The sequence below is a fragment of the Arachis hypogaea genome, chromosome 5 (genome assembly GCF_003086295.3).
Source record: "Arachis hypogaea cultivar Tifrunner chromosome 5, arahy.Tifrunner.gnm2.J5K5, whole genome shotgun sequence".
Lineage (NCBI taxonomy): Eukaryota > Viridiplantae > Streptophyta > Magnoliopsida > Fabales > Fabaceae > Arachis > Arachis hypogaea.
In genome coordinates, this window is record NC_092040.1 from 105,517,781 (window position 1) to 105,536,320 (window position 18,540).

An 18,540-nucleotide genomic window follows, 5' to 3' on the forward strand; every position below is an offset into this window, starting at 1 on the left:
AAGAACAAAATGTAACATGTTTTACCTCTCTTGAATCTGAAAAATGGCTGTGGCATAGAAAGTTGGGTCATGCTAGCATGTACCAAATTGCTAAGCTAGTAAAGAAAATTTTGGTTAGAGGAATTCCCAATATCAGATTTGATAAGGATCTTACTTGTGATGCTTGTCAATTAGGCAAACAAGTAAAATCATCTTTTAAACCAAAAAATGAAATTTCAACCAAAAGGCCATTAGAGATGTTACACATTGATCTTTTTGATCCAACAAGAACTCAAAGTCTAGGAGGTAAACACTATGGTTTGGTAGTGGTAGATGATTACTCTAGATTTAGTTGGGTACTTTTTCTTGCTCATAAAAATGATGCTTTTCATGCTTTCTCAACCCTTTGCAAGAAAATTCAAAATGAAAGAGATTTAAAAGTGGCACATTTGAGAAGTGATCACGGAAAAGAATTTGAAAACTAAGACTTTGAAAAATTCTGTGATGACTTTGGAATTACTCATAATTTTTCATGCCTTAGAACACCTCAACAAAATGGGGTTATTAAAAGAAGGAATAGAAGCCTTCAAGAGATGACTAGGGCTATGTTATGTTATACGTGCCCGGTCACCCTTACGACGTAGGGTCAATAAAGTATTGAGTTTCAACCTAGAACACGTGGTGGCAAGCCACGGTTCTGTTACCCAAGAAAACTCGTATCTCAGATATTATTAATTCATAAGCCGTTTAATATCCATAATCATTATATAATCATTCATCATAGCATGGCATCATAACTTCATTTAACATCTACATCTTTTTCTTATAACTCATCATGTTTACCCCTTTCTTCATCCCGAAGTTACCTTATTTCCCTAGCTTCAACTAGCTACTAGACTTAGTATATTACTTTATGACTAAAAGGATGAAAATTGAGGTTAGAAATCTAAAATCTAGTGTAAAACACAAAAACCTGTTTTGCAAGAAACAGGGGCCACGCGTGGCCACACGTACGTGTGGGAGTATAAAAAAGCAACTCGCGTGCGCATTTCCTTACTATGTGTACGCATGGTCATGCATGCTAGTTCATTACGCATACACGTGGGGCTACTCGTGCACGCACAGTTTAAAATTTCATGCCACGCGTACGCGTGGGCCATACGTTCTTAAAAAAAACACCAGATTACCTAGAAAGCTGCACAAACCTGTATTATCTACCTGCATAACACATAATTCACACCAAAACTTTCGACGTGCATAACTTAATTGTTTTTCTTCCGTTTTTCGAACGGCGTAAATTTTACGAACCCAATTTTTATTTAAAACAAGTTAGAAACAAATTGAGGGTCAGGAAGCCAAGTTATGCCTCGCCGAAGTTCGGCCAAGAACCAACTTTTTCAAAAGCTTCAAAACCTCATTTTCTTTTCAAAACTCATTCCCACTCAACTCAACATACCTATAACCATCAATATAACTTACCCTTAACAATAGCACAACAATCCTTGCAACCCTATCATTTTCTTAGCTAAATAACATCCAATTTCAACCCAATCTTTACAAGTTTGATCACAAACTAACATATCAATCTATATACATATATTGCCACGATCATAAATTATCTAACCACCATCACATCATCATTCATTGTATCAATACCAACAAAATCAAGTAAACACCACTCAAGCTCAAACCATATCATTATACTGCCACGATCATAAAAGCTCCATCCATCATTATTATACTAGCATATATATATATATATATATATATATATATATATATATATATATATATATATATATATATATATTCAACCCACATTGTCAATTGCTCAACTATAACCAAACACCAAGAAGACATCATAAATTCACCATATTCCTCAACACATGCCCAACATCAAATTATCCATTAATATCATAAAGACTAATCATTTAACATATTCAACCACTTCAACTTATCATATAGTTCTCTAACCTAAGTTTTCACAGAGCATTACATATTAAATGCACAAAACTTAAACCATACCTTGGCCGATCACCACGTTAGGTCCATGGCAGCCACCTAAGCCACACACACAGCCCCACAAGTTTCAAAAATCACCAAGACCTTAGCACCAATCCTCCACCAAGCCTCCAATTGTCCACAATTCAATTCCAATACATATATATATATATATATATATATATATATATATATATATATATATATACCTAGTTCACACATATTACACATATATACTTCAAAATTTAGACTTCACATAATAAAATCAAGAGTTGGCTAGGTTAGGTGATCCTTACCGCACCCACGCACAAAGCAACTCAAACTTGATAAGCTCCGCAAGCTAAATCGAACCTAGAACACTAAATTTGACAAAATCTCATTACAAGGGCTCAATTTCAAAAATCAAAAGGGGTAGAGAATCTGAGATGGGATTGTAGCTTACCTGTGAAATTGATCTGATAGAAATGTAGAGCTCGATGCGCTGGACGCGTGGCCGCAAATGGTGCGGCGATCGGAGTTCAGACGAAAGAGTTATGGTGGTTTATGGTGAGGGTGAGGGTTAGGAAGCTCTCCTCTCCCCCTTGTTGCTTCAATGTATTTCTTAGCTGAATGGGGAAGGAGATGGCTTCTGCCCACTTAGGTGATTGGGTCCGGTTGGACTCACAGGCCTGGTTTGGATCCGGTTCAACCGATTCGGTCTATCCTGCCTAATTTTGGGCTAAATTTTTTGAAATTAGTGTCAAAATTCTCATTTTGAAAAGCTCTAACCTATTTTAATATTAGATTACATTTTTAATTTTTCTAATTAAAATTTAATTTATTGACTAATTATTTGCTAATTTTAGCAGGGTTTACATCCTACCTACCTAATTAAGAATTTTGTCCACAAAATTTAGAGTTAGTTACCTAAAAAGAGGTGTGGGTAGTCCTTCTGCATCTCTGACTCAAGCTCCCAGGTTTACTCTTCAATAGCAGCTCGAGTCCACGCTACTTTTACCATAGAAACTTCTTTTCCGCGTAAATGCTTGATGCTGGTATCATCAATCCTGACTGGAGTTACCGGAAGCGTCAGATCTTCTCTTACTCGAACGAATTCTGGTTCTAGGACATGACTCGGGTCAAAAGTGTAATTACAAAGCTGTAATACGTGAAACACGTCATGCAGGTTCGAAAGATGTGGTGGTTAAGCGATCCTATATGCCACTAATCCAATTCTCTTCAGGATCTCAAATGGTCCAATGTAACCAGGATTTAAATTTTTAGTCTTAATGGATCTCCCTTTTCCGGTGGTTGGAATAATCTTCAGGAAGACGTGTTCTCCTTCCTCAAGTTCCAAAGACTTCCGCCTTTGTTCAGCATAGCTCTTCTGACGGCTTTGAGCTATAAGCATTCGGCTATGGATTTTCTTTATTTGCTCAGTGGTTTCAGCTATCATTTCAGGTCCTAACAAGCTCCTTTCTCCGGCTTCATACCAACATAAGGGAGATTGACATTTCCTTCCATACAAAGCTTCATACAAAGCCATTCCAATGCTCGTATGGTAGCTATTGTTATAAGAAAACTCCACTATGAGCATATATCGATCCCAACTCGCCGTCTGGTCCAAAACACAAGCTCATAACATAGCTTCCAAGGTTTGGATTGTTTTTTCTGATTGGCCATCCATCTGAGGGTGATATACAGTGCTTAGACTCATTTGAGTGCCAAATGCTCGCTGAAAGGCTTCGCAGAACCGTGAGGTGAAGTGAGGATCTCTGTCAGATATAATGGTGGAAGGTACACCATGTAACCTTACAATTTTCTTAATGTATAGCCACGCTAACTCCTCTATTGTGCAACTTATCCGAATGGGAAGAAAGTGAGCCAACTTGGTTAGTCGATCCACAACTACCCATATGGCATCACAACCCGTCTGAGTTCTCGGAAAACCCAACACTAAATCCATAGCAATGCTCACCCATTTCCACTGCGGAATTTCCAAAGGTTGAAGGGTTCCTGATGGTCTCTGGTGTTCAATTTTAACTTTCTGGCAAGTTAGGCACTTGGAAATGTACAACGCCACATCATTTTTCATTCCTAGCCACCAGAACATTGTTTTTAGATCTTGATACATCTTGGTGCTTCTTGGATGGATTGAGAACCCGCTCTTATGAGCTTCCTCCAATATGCTCTGTTGCAAATTCCCGACATCTGGCACAATGATCCGATCCTTGAACCTCTATAACCCATTCTTATCTTCTGACACTATCCACCGTTTGCCTTTTTCAATCGCCGACAAAATCTTATACAATTCTTTGTCATTCTGATGAGCCTTTAGGAGTTCAGCTTTGAAATCACTTGAAATCTGTAGTTGACTTAAGCACAGTGTTCCAAACTCTTCTCTGATTCCCAGTTTCAACCCTTGGAATGCTTTCAGTAACTCTTCCTCTCGTAGCATCATCCAAGCAGTGCATAAAGATTTTTTACTCAAGGCATCCACTACAACATTTGCCTTTTCAGGATGGTAGTTCAACTGAAGTCATAATCCTTCAAAAGTTCCATCCATTTCCTTTGACGCATATTCAAATTTTTTTGTTCAAAGAGGTACTTCAAACTCTTATGGTCTGAGAAACCTTGAAACCTGACACCATAGAGGTAATGCCTCCAGATTTTCAAAGCAAAAACAACGGCAGCAAGCTCCAAATCGTGAGTTGGATAGTTTCTTTCATGCGGCCTTAACTGACATGAGGCATAAGCTACGACTTTATGGTGCTGCATCAGCTCGCATCCTAAACCCTTCAGTGATGAATTGTAGTATACTTTGAATGGTTTTCCCGGATCAGGCAACACCAACACGGGTGCAGTAGTCAATCCTGCTTTAATGCAAGAAAACTCTCCTCGCTCTTAGGAGTCCACACAAAAGGAACATCCTTCCTAGTCAACTTGGTCAAAGGCAAAGCAAGCTGTGAAAACTCTCCAATAATAACCCGCCAAACCTAAGAAACTTCTGATCTCCGTCACTGAAGTTGGTCGCTCGTAATTCATTACTGCTTCAACCTTAGCAGGATCTACTGTTATTCCCTGCTTACTCACCACGTGGCCAAGAAATTTCACTTCTGACTTCCAGAACTCACACTTAGATAGCTTGGCATACAACTTCCTATCCTTTAAGATTTGCAGCACTGTCCGTAAGTGATCCGCATGCTCATCCTCTATCTTAGAGTAAATAAGAATGTCATCGATAAACACAACAACAATCTTATCCAGATATGGATGGAAAATCATATTCATGTAATCCATGAATATTGTCGGAGCATTAGTCAATCTGAAAGACATCACTGTGTATTCATAGTGACCATAGCGTGTCCTAAAGGTAGTTTTGGGAATATCCTCATTTCTGACCCTTATCTGGTGGTATCCGGATTGTAGATCAATCTTAGAGAACACACCGAATCCCTGTAACTGGTCCATCAAGTCATCAATTCTTGGCAACAGGTATTTATTCTTCACAGTAATCTTATTCAGCTGCCGATAATCAACACATAAGTGCATGCTTCCATCTTTCTTCTTCACCAGTAACACTGGCGTGCCCCACGGAGAAACACTTGGTCAGATAAAGTTCTTACCCAATAGATCTTCTAGCTAAGACTTCATCTCGGCCATTTCTAGAGGTGACATCCTATAAGGAGCACTCGAGATTGATCCGGCCCCAGGCACCAACTCAATAGCGAACTCAACTTCTCAGTTAGGTGGAAATTCATCAATATCGTCAGGAAATACCTCCGAAAACTCACACACAACCGGAATTTACTCCAAGCTTTGATCATCACCCGAAACACCCGTAGTGAACAACAAAATACCCCGATATTTGGCCCCAGAACAATTCACCATCATAGTATTCACCATCACCGAAATTTACTCCAAGCTTTTATTCCGTTCTTTGAACAGCGTAAACTTTACGAACCCAATTTTCATGTAAAACAAGTTAGAAACAAATTGAGGGTTCGAAAGCCAAATTATGCCTCGCAAAGGTTCAGCCAAAAACCAACTTTTTCAAAAGCTTCAAAACCTCATTTTCTTTTCAAAACTCATTCTCACTCAACTCAACATATCCATAACCATCAAGATAACTTATCCTTAACAATAGCACAATAATCCTTGCAACCCTATCATTTCCTTAGCTAAATAACATCCCATTTCAACCCAATCTTTACAAGTTTAATCACAAACTAACATATCAATCTATATACATATATTGCCATGATCATAAATTATCCAACTACCATCACATCATCATTCATTGTATCAATACCAACAAAATCAAGTCAACACCACTCAAACTCAAATCATATCATTATATTGCCATGAACATAAATGCTCCATCCATCATTATTATACTAGCATATATATGCTCACATCAAATTATCCATCAATATCATAAAGACTAATTATTTAACATATTCAACCACTTCAACTTATCCTATAGCTCTCTAGCCTAAGTTTTCACAGAGCATTACATATTAAATGCGCAAAACCTAAACTATACCTTGGCCGATCACCACGTTTGGTCCAAGACAGCCACCTAAGCCACACACACAGCCCTACAAGTTTCAAAAATCACCAAGACCTTAGTACCAATCCTCCACCAAGCCTTCAATTGTCCACAATTCAATTCCAAGACACATATATAAACCTAGTTCACACATATTACACATATATACTTCAAAATTCAGACTTCACCTATTAAAATCAAGAGTTGGCTAGGTTAGGTGATCCTTACCGCACCCACGCACAAAGCAACTCAAACCTGATAAGCTCCGCAAGCTAAATCGAACCTAGAACACCAAATTTTACAAAATGTCATTACAAGGGCTCAATTTTGAAAATCAAAAGGGGGTAGAGAATTTGAGATGGAATTTTGGCTTACCTGTGAAATTGATCTGATAGAAACGTAGAACTCGACACGCTGGACGCGTGGCCGCAAACGGTGCGGCGATCGGAACTCAGACGAAAGAGTTATGGTGGTTTATGGTGATGGTGAGGGTTAGGAAGCTCTCCTCTCCCCGTTTCTACTTCAGAGGGTTTCTTAGCTGAATGGGGAAGGAGATGGCTTCCGCCCATTGAAGTGATTGGGTCCGATTGGGCCCACGGACTCGGTTTGGATCCGGTTCAACCGGTTTGGCCCATCCGGCCTAATTTTGAGTCAAATTTTTTGAAATTAGTGTCAAAATTCTTGTTTCGAAGAGTTCTACCATATTTTAATATTATATTTATATTTTTAATTTTTCTAATTAAAATTCAATTTATTGACTAATTATTTGCTAATTTTAGCGGGGTTTACAATTTTTATTAAAAAATTTATAAGATAGCAAATGTTATGTTGTTTTAATTTTATCCTTAACATTTAGTTTTAATTTTATCTTTAGAGTTTTAATATGTTTTAATTTTGTGACTTGCTACACATACAAGTCTTTTTGGCATACAAGTCTATACAAGTCAGCCAAGCCCAACAAAAACAACTCTCAATTTAAAGAGCGTGTAAACACGCGCTTCTTCCAAAAAGAATTATAAGAAAACAAAATAAGAAGATGAGGAAGAAGAAGCAGTAGAAGATGGGAAGGAGGAAGAGAAAGAGTTTTGAATTATACAGAACTTATCAGAATAAAAATACACCCAAATATCTTCGTGTTACACCCAAATTTGTTGCAAATACAGAAAAATGTTTCTTCTAATGCTGCATTTTTTCTTCTTTTTTTTCTTATTTCTTTCTTTCTTTTAGTTAAATGAATATAAGTTCATGCTCTTCCAAGTAATTTTGTAGCATTATGTATTTCTTCTTCTTCTTTGTTTGATTTTTTTTGTTTTTATTCTTGTTAAGAGAGTAAAACAAGAAAAAACTTGAGAAGGTAAAACAAAAAGGAAAAGATGAATAAGGAAAAAAAAAGAAGATGGTGATGATGATAAAAAAAGATGAAGCAGTAGAAGATGAGGATGACAAAGAAAAAGAGTTTTGAATTATGTAGAACTTATCAGAATAAAAATACAACCAAATATCTTTGTATTACACCCAAATTTACTACAAATACAGAAAAATATTTTCTCTAATGCTGTATTTTTTTCTTTTTTCTTATTTCTTTTAGTTAAATAAATGTAATTTATGCTCTTCCAAGTAATTTTGCAGCATTATGTATTTCTTCTTCTTTTTTGTTTGATTTTTTTTTATTCTTGTTAAAAGAGTAAAACAAGAAAAAAATTAAGAAGGTAAAACAAAAAGGAAAAGATGAATAAGAAAAAAAGAAGAATATGGTGATGATGATAAAAAAAAGAAGCAGTAGAAGATGAAGAGGAGAAAGAGAAATAGTTTTGAATTATGCAAAACTTATTAGAATAAAAATATACCCAAAATTCTTAAAATACACCTAAATATCTTCGTGTTACACCCAAATTTGCTGCAAATACAGAAAAATGTTTCCTCTAATATTACATTTTTTTCTGAATTGAACCATACCTCAGCCACTTGATTAGATTCAAAACAATAAAAGCAGGAGAAGAAATTCCAATGAAAAAAGAAGGAGGAAGAGGAAGAGGTAGTGCTGATGATGGCGATAACGAAGAAGAAGAACATGTAGTAATGAAATAATTCTTTAATTATACCACTAGGGTGAACAACATTAATTATAACTAATCAATTATATTATATAATTTGACCAAGATAAATATTAAATTATTTAATAAATAATAAATAAAAAAATAAAATAAATGAATTTAATTTAAATTATTCTCTTATTATTTTTAGATGTGCTTTTATGTATTTTGATTAATAATTCTTAAAAGAGTTACTATTTTATTTACTAATATTTTAAATTTTCTATAATATTTTCATAGAACTTGATTAATAGATTTTTCTTCATAATATATTTTTTTAATTTTTTAATAAAAATATTTTTTAATTTTTGTCTTTCATCTTTTATATTTATTAATTATACTAAATTTTTCTTACAATGTATTTTTATCAACTACACGCATTTTCTTTTCTGTCTTTTTTTATTTTTTTAAATTATTTTGTTATCTTATTTTTAATTGTTTATTTTACTTTTACTCCTCATATATATGTTTAATGTATTTTACTTCTTCTTAATCTTAATTTTATAGTTAACTTTCAATTATATAGAATTAAATAATTTATTTTAAAATATGCTTAAATATATTATCGATTATATACGGTCATTAGGATAAACAAACAAATATAAATTGAATATATAATTTAATTTTAATTTAAACTAAAAACTAAATGAATTGTCAGAAAAACAGCAACCAATTTTGTTTTTAATTTCTTTCTAATTTTATTTAAAGGTAAAGTTTCTCTATAACCACTAACATCGCATAAAAAAATTATAAGTCTCTATAAAATATAAAATATATAAGATAAATAACATATATATATATATGTAATTTCAAAGTTATTAATCATAGATTATAGACAAATTTCTAAAAAAAAAATCTTATGAACCAACATGCAATTTTTTATATTTTTATTTTTTTCTAAATTTTTCAAAGTTATCAACATTTAAGTTGCTTATACATCACTTCTCAAAATATTATAATTTCACAAGTTATAATATGTAATATTAATTATTGTTATATATATGAAAAATGTGACTTATTTAGTGGTTATCTATTTATCTTCTATTAATATTATTATAACAAGGATACATGTGATTTTACAAAAATAATATAACCTAGACTTTGATTATCTAAGAATTTACTAAGTGGCTAGAATAGCTCCATACCACGAACCAATGAATGCTAACGATATAGATGATCATAAAAATAGTGGGAACCACAAAAATAGCGAGTATTTGCTGGGATTATTACTCGCGCTTTAGGCTAGATGAAGACTTGTAAAATCCCCACAACCCACCATGCAAAAATGGATAAGGACACAGACATAAGTATCCGCATCCATGGGACCATTAAATTCACCCGAATATAAAATTACTAATTTATCTTAATTTATATATACATAAATCTATTTCTTGAATTTAGTAACCCTAATTCCTGCTTCAAATTCGAATTCTTTCTTTTTCTTTCAGACTCATTCTCAACCTCGATTCTCTCTCTCTCTCTCTCTCTAACTCAGTTTTCTTGCCTCTCAAGTCCGTCACTACGTTGCTCAGTATCTTCCTAAAAAATTATGTTATGTTATTATATTGGAATATATTTTTATGTCTTTTTCCTTTTGAAATGTTATTTTTCATAATGAATATGTTATGAATTGTGTTGAATTATATTGAATTGATTATTGTATGATTATTTTATTATGCCTTTTTGTGTTAATTTTTTTCAAAAATTTTCAAAAAATATTTGTAGATACCCGAGAAAATTTGTGTTCTCTAAGGGGATAATTAAACAGGAACTTGCAAAGACGGAGAAGGGATGGGGACATATCCATTACCATATCTAACAAGCAACGGAGAACCAATTTAAGCCGATTTGAGTGGGATACATGGACTTCATCTATATTGAGTTTTTAAGGTAATAAACCTAAGTCGGATTTGGGACCTAGCAATGAGTCTAGGTTGATCTTACTTGCATTGAGGTCTTACTAGGTTCAAGTATATTTTGGATTAATATTTTGAGTCATTGTTATAACAAATAGTATACTATTTAATATTCTAACACTTAGTATATATAAAATTTGGATATATTTACAAAAGATTTTTTTAATTCAAATTAATAAAAAAAATTAATTATCTTTTTATTAGTTTAAATATTATTTACTAATGTAATAAAAAAGTAAAAATAACAATAATCACTCACATAATTAAAATAGATAATCCTAATATATATATGACCCTATATATATCAAGAATTATTATATATGATAAATAATTTTTTTATAATGATTATTTATATAATTTATTGCATAATTTTTTTCATCTTAATATTTAATGAATTTAAGATACAAGATATTATTTAACATACAAAATAAGTAACTTAAGTTATTATCTAGGACAATAAGTATAATACTGTAAATACCTACTTACTTATTAGTAGTGAAAAAAATGTAAATAGTATCAATTGATATTTTTTAGTATAAAAGTAATAATAAAGGTTATTAATTAAGTTAATTATATAATTAAAAAGTAGTATGAATAAGTTTTTAAATAATAATAAAAAATGAGGTCATTATTTTCACATATTATAAAGTTTATAAAAAAAATTTTGAACAATAATTCAATCCTCAATAGATTATATATTAGTCTTGTCAAAAAAATAAATAATTAATACATAAGATATTATTATTTACGTACTAATATAATATATATTATCGATTATTAAGTTTATAATTAATTTTTAATCCATCTTTTGGTAACTAAAATTTAAATGATTGAAATTATTAAATGCTGAATATTTTGCACATAATCAATTTTATTTTTGTTATTGAAATTAAAAAAAGAAGAATTGTTAATCAAATTTAAATTTAAATTTGAGTAAGAAAATAAAAAATGTTTTAAATTTTATTTCACTAACCGAAATTAATTTTAAGATAAAAAATTACTTTGTACATCTTATTGTAGGATAGTATGGTCATTTACTATTTTTTTAATGGTAAATATTGTCAAATAAAATAGTATAAGAAATTAAAAAAATGTATTTATCAGAAAATACTATTAATAGAATAAATTATAGGAAGAATTTTAAGTATACCAAATACACTGATGTTCCAATAATTTTAACTGTTAATCTTAATTATAAAAAATATATATAATATATATTTATTAAAATCAACTCTTAAGGTTACTAAAATACCGGTATTCTCGGTGTATTTGAAAACTTTCCTAAATTATATATTGAATAACAAAAATTGTTATTGGTTTATTTTCACACTAACTAATACTCAACCATGGTGTTTTAGTACAAGATATTACCAAAAAATATTAATCAATCTAATAACTTTTGTAATAACATAAGTTTATAAGATTGAAAATTTAAAAATCATGTCATAAAATGTGAATCTTTAACAAGTAACAATATAGATCATATTATTTTTACTTCAAGAATAATGAATACGATACAAACAAATAAAATTATTTTAGGTAAATTTCAATAAAGACAAAAATTCATAAGTATTGCTATTAATGAGAAATTAATCTATTTTAAAAATAAATAAAAAAATTTTCTACGAATTTCTTAATTAATTTGGCAAACCGATGATTAATCCACCACGTATTGATACTCTTTTATTAAGGGCCTAACGTTATTAATGGACACAAGGCGAGATTCGAATTCCAAATATTTGTTTAAGCTAACGGACAAATCACAAATGAAATGACCATTCAACCAATTTAAATTAGTTAAGACAAATACTAATTATTTTTAATATTTTTTATTTAATTAATAATTTTATATATTATCTCACAGAAAACAAAAATATACACTAATTTTTTATGTAAAACAAGGTCTTCCATTTGAAATGAAAGATTATCAAGCTACTTAACTTTCTTCTTGAATTCAAACTTCATCACCACATACAACTTATAACCAAATCAAAATTGATTTTTGTCCTCCTATCATGTTGTGTTAATCTCTTCATCTAATAACGACTCTTATAGATCTCTCCCAAATCTCTATCAAACACTATAAATAGTGAATATAATTTTCACTTAAAATATCCACACTCTAACAAGTTCAATAATTATTTCTTGAGTCTTACTGACTTGATTATTGAAATTTTACAGGTACTATTTTGAAAAACTACGTTGGAGTAACCCAGCTTAGAATCCAAATTAAAACTTCTACAATAATTTGTTTTTTATATATTATTTTACAGTACCAAGAATATAACATTTTCATGTATTAATAACATGGCTACCAGCCAAGTATAAACCATATATAGTATTATCATACATGCTCTTAATTATTTTTGTCAACAACACACAACCAATGTGTGCAATTATTTTACATCCACCATTTTCAGATGGATTTATTACATGCACACACCTTCACTTAACTAGAAATATTGAACATGCATTATATGCTTATGGGATTGGATGTATAACTACTTTTCCAGTGGCTCTATTGGTCTTGAGGTAGGAAAATGCTTCTATTGCCTTAGAAAATGGGAGAGGGCTCTTTGGATCCAACACTGGCTTCACCTTGCCACTGTCTAAATAAGGTTTGAGTTTGTCCAAGACTGCACCATCTGAATGGAGAAAGAACCATATTGCAGGTGGACTTGCAGGTCCTGCTATTGTTATTACTTTTCCCCCTTCTTTAATTGCCTTCAATGCCTTGTCAGTTTGTCCTATTTTGATTAAAAAAAACAAATCTCAAAACAAATGATATTCTATTCCTTAACAAATATTTTAGTCATTAATTGTCATTTCAACGAACATATAAGTGATATAACCAACTTTATTCAACGAAGGCACATGCAAATTAAGGTTGACATGTATGTATATACGAAAGAATGTTATTTGGATAATAACTTAAAGTTTGCCTCACCCTTTTCTTTAGCAAATACAGTACTGCAAATTCTACTCGTTCTCTATTTAATTCTATTTTTCTTCTTACTTTGTGAAACTATAAACTTCAAAGATACAAATTATTACGTAATAATTTTTTAAATTTTCATCCAACAACATATACATCCTTTTGTAATTTCAAAATAGTAATTTAGTTCTATACAATTTTACTTTACATTAATAATTAATTACAATTTACTAATGAGAGAACATCACGTGAAAATAATATAATGTGTTAAGAGTATTCGCACAAATTGGCACTAAAAAAATGATCACATAACAAATAGCTTTTAATAGTGGCAAAAGTAGCATATATCATACCTACTGTATCATACACAACATCAAACTTTTGTGGCAGCTCCTCAAAATTCTCCTTTGTATAATCAATTGGCAAGTCTACTCCTAACTTCCTTAACAGCTCCAGTTTCCCGGTACTAGCGGTAGCTGCTACCTTAGCTGCACCGAAAACTTGCTTGGCTAGCTACAACATCAAACATTATTTTAAATGTATGGTTTCCAAGAGAGAAATTCTTATTGATTCTTGGGTACTATGTGTTTTACAATCGCGATCAAAATGATATAAATAAAATAAAAAAATTTTAGAAAACGAGACCATAGACATTGGTCTATTGTCACTCTCAATACTAATAAAGTAGAGATTGGGTTACGATTATGGACAAAAGTATGACTGTAATCAATGATCACGTTTTGCAACTAGGTGAAAAATAACCATGGGCTTAACTCAAAACCGTGACAATTTATAATCGAACTGGCATTATTCACGGTTATTAACTGTAACATCAACATGTACATAGTCACAATTAAGCTAGCCGTAAATACTGTTCAAAGATGTTGTGCCAGGGCTGATTTGCATATAACTAGACAATGATCCATAAATTGAAATAAATGGAATGAGTCTTGAAAAAACTAATCTCAACTTTAGATATTAGACAAGGGCCGTACAATGGGCCAAATTTATCGGTTAATCTATTTATCACTTAAACAAATGGTGTTTTACTTTTAATATCACTCCACTCAAATTTCTCATTAAATGGACTCAACTCGATTAACCTAAAAATATAATAGAAATATATTAGTCTGCATACTAAACAGATAATTTGTTTAATTTTTTTGTATTTTTTAAAAAATTTAACAATTTTTTTAAAATATTTTCTTGATCCGATCCAAATACTTGATTTATCCATTAAAAAAATTTTGTTTGTTTAAAGTTTGTCTCAAAAGTTGTCTTTTTTGTCCAAATTTTTTTGCCTAAAATTGAATTTTTTATTCAAAATTTTTTTCAAAAATAAAAAAATGAATGAGTCAGCTTATATAACTCATTGGACTGACCAACAACTAGAACTGAAAACTAAGACTCTTGACCAAAAAAAATAAACGAATCAATATAATATGAAGACTTTTATGAATCATGGACATTTTTCTTATTTATCGTGTCTACGTATTATACACATTTTGAATACAATACTTATGGGAACAAATTTTTTGAAATGTTAAAAAAATTGAGAGTGTAAAGTGTGATCTCGAATCTTTTATTATTCTCTCTCATATTTATTTTTGTCCCACTTATAAAATTAATGATGAGAGGTCACATTTTACTTTCTCAATTGTTAAAAGAAATTGAGAGAATTCATTTTCATACTCATGAATATTCATTTGACAAACATGTCAATAAAAAATTTTTTTTTAGACATACTTAAACATATTTAAATATCATCATGTGTCAGCATATCTAACCTTATTCTTAATATATATTTTTAAAATAAGTTTGAAAATAATATATATTATTAATTATTAAAATAAAAAATATTTTAAATACTTTATATAATTAAAAATATTTAAAATAATTTAAAAATTAATTTATATTTTAATATTAATAAAATATTAAAATATTATTATAATTTATCTAAAATACTTTATATTTTATATATATTTGCATTATAGGTATACTTAGACAAACTGGACTAACCGGGTCTCATCGACCTGTGTTGAAGGCCCTGTATTAGAAAATCTAAATATGATTCTACTATATGATGGAAGATAGCATCATTATTCAAAGTTTCAAACCTGGGTAACAAGACTTCCAACTCCACCAGCACCTCCAAGAACAAGTATAGATTTTCCAGCAAAAAATTCAACTCTCTCAAGACCTTGATAAGCAGTGATGATTGCTGCAGGGAGGCTAGCAGCTTCAATAAAGCTCAAATTAGAGGGTTTGTGAGCCAACACTTTCTCTTCAGCACTAGTATACTCTGCCACTGACCCAATAGCTTTTGGATTATTCACAGCATATTCATTTATATCACCATAAACTTCATCTCCAACCTTGAATTTCTTCACTTCGCTTCCCACTTTCACCACCACACCAGCCACATCATACCCTGGAGCAGTCTTTTTCAAATTCCAACCACCACATGCACAAATTAAATAAACAATAAAAAACAGTACTTTCTTTCTTTTATCATAATTGTATACAAGAAAACAAAAAAGTCACGTATCAAAAAAACAATTGATTAAGATTGTTATTTCAAAAATTAATTAATATTATTTCTATGATATTATTATATATAACAAATATATAATTATTTTAAAATTTGAACTAAAAACTATTATTTTTTAACAAATAAAAATAATAAAATAATGATAAAAAAACTTACTGGGAATGGAGAGTCAGAGTCCTTGAAAAATCCAAGGGCCCTCTTATAATCAACAGGGTTAAGGGCTGCAGCCACAACCTTGATGAGAACCTGATCATCCTTGAGTTGTGGTAAAGCTATGTTTGAGTCAAGCTTAAGAGTCTCTTCAATGTTTCCATATTCATTGTAGACCCAAGCTTTTATGTGAGATGGAATGCTGGCTGTGCTTGCTGCCATGATTTTGATCGATGATGATATATTTAATATGTAGCTAAAGCTTAGAAACTGAAGACAATATGGGGAGTGATAACTGATAATTAGAGTTGAACTTTAAATCAGGGGGATGGGTGGGTACTGGTTAGAGCGTCCATTATTCAAACGTAGTTGACAAAGAAAAAGTCCTCTAATCACATCTATTATTCTATTTTTAAAGATTATCATTCATATTTTCAATGGACTAACATAGCAATACATAATTAAATGTACGTATTTCTTATCTCTAGTAAATCAAAATTAAATTTTTATATTTATATACACTAATTTTATTCACTACTTTTGCTTTCTTTTCCGTTAAGGTTCATGTTGTGAAAGCAAAAACAACACAAGATAAAGGATCATTTTGTTTTCTATTTTTTTTAAATGTTTTGTAATAAAAAAAATCAGTAAAAAATAATCAAAATTTATTTTATTTAATATTTATTAATAATTATAACAATAATTAATAATTATTAAATAAAATAAATTCTGACTATTTTTTTTTTGTGTCTCTACCAATTTTTTTTTAATGGAAATGCTAAGATGCATGTGGCCGATTTTTCAACAAGGTTCATGATTTTATTTTAATCTTTATAGATGAAAATTTTGTACAAGAAAATAAGGATTCTTGATGAATAATAGAGTTAAACTCCAAAATGGTCCATAAGATTGACGTTTTGCACTGAAATCGTCTCTGAGATTTCAATTGCACCAATTATGTTCCTGAGATTGAAAAAAATGCACCATAGTAGTCCCTGACCCATTTTCCATTAACGACGTGATGACATGACACGATGACGTGGACTGTAAGTGACACGTGTCACTTCATGATTTGGCCACATGTAATGGTAGGATGATGTGGTGACCAGTGACACGTGGCATGCTGACGTGGATAGTTGTGCCACGTGTCACAATGTTATTTGGCCACGTGTCCGGTTGTGCCACGTGTCGCAACAATATTCGTCCATGTGTCATCCATTATGCCATCGTTGTATATGCACCAAATTAGTCCCTCACTTTGCATTAAGTGACTCATTTTAATTCTTGAAATTAAATGTCGTGCACCAAACTAGTCCCTTCACCAATTTTTTCTCATTTTTTTCTATAAATTCAAAATTCTCAATATTTTTTAATGCATTAATTTCAATTCTATTTTTTCACACGTTCTTCAAATAAAAATGTTTTTATAAAATATTTTTTTTCTTGCGAATACCCTATTCGCCGACTTGGAGTTGACGTGAAGGCTTTTCAAGCACCTTCACTACCATCTCCAACCTCTTTCAGTACCTTTATAAAATATTTTTTTTTCCTGCGGATACCTCTAATAGCCGCCGTCTTGGAGTTGACGTGAAGGCATTTCAAGTTTCCCTCATTATCATCTCCGATATTTTTCGTCTAGACTGCAGAGATCAAAAGTGGTAGTGAGGGTGGTTGAAGTGCCTTTAATCTAGCTCATTTATACATAACAAAAACGTGTATTTCATAAGAAAAAAATATTTATTTTAATTATTAATTTTTTGTTAAAAACACATGTTTTTTTATGAAAAAAATGTGTCTAATCAATCATATAATTATTTTTTTATAATAACATACTTATATATTACAAAATTTACCAATATTAAATTATTAAAAAAATTATATAATTAAAACTAAAATCTTAAAATTTTTTTAAAAGCACTTGTATTTAAACGATATATGAAAAAATAAAATTGAAATTAGTGTATCCAAGATATTAAAATTTTAAATTTAAAAAAAAATTTAAAAATTGGTGAAGAGACTAGTTTGGTGCACGACATTCAATTTCAGGGATTAAAATGAGTCACTTAATGCAAAGTGATGGACTAATTTGGTGCATATACAACGATGGCATAATTGATAACATATGGACGAATACTGTTGCGACATGTGGTACAACCGGACACGTGGCCAAATAACATTGTGACACGTGGCACAATTATTCATGTCAGCATGCCACGTGTCACTGGTCACCACATCATCCTACCATTACACGTGGCCAAATCATGAAGTGATACGTGTCACTTATAGTTTACGTCATCATGCCATGTCATCACGTCGTTAATAGAAAATAGGTCAGGAACTATTATGGTGTATTTTTTTTAATCTCAATGATGTAATTGGTGCAA

At 31.0% G+C, this 18,540-nt stretch overlaps 1 protein-coding gene across 2 annotated transcripts in view; it reads right to left on the minus strand.

Annotated features, from left to right (window-relative positions):
* The window catches only part of LOC112802460 (2-methylene-furan-3-one reductase), a 28,516-nt gene extending 11,554 nt beyond the window's left edge, over positions 1-16,962 (minus strand). Inside the window, exons 1-4 of one of the 2 annotated variants that reach the window (XM_025845693.3) lie at positions 16,163-16,962; positions 15,573-15,896; positions 13,809-13,968; positions 12,794-13,267 (exon numbers count right to left, since the gene is read on the minus strand). In XM_025845693.3, coding sequence (XP_025701478.1) covers positions 13,002-13,267; positions 13,809-13,968; positions 15,573-15,896; positions 16,163-16,378 — 966 coding nt within the window. In that variant the 5' untranslated portion in view covers positions 16,379-16,962 and the 3' untranslated portion in view covers positions 12,794-13,001. Of the gene's footprint in view, positions 1-12,793; positions 13,268-13,808; positions 13,969-15,572; positions 15,897-16,162 lie in introns of those variants that run through there. The other variant, XM_072236357.1, reaches the window with a different exon arrangement.
* Positions 16,963-18,540: the final 1,578 nt, after the last annotated feature.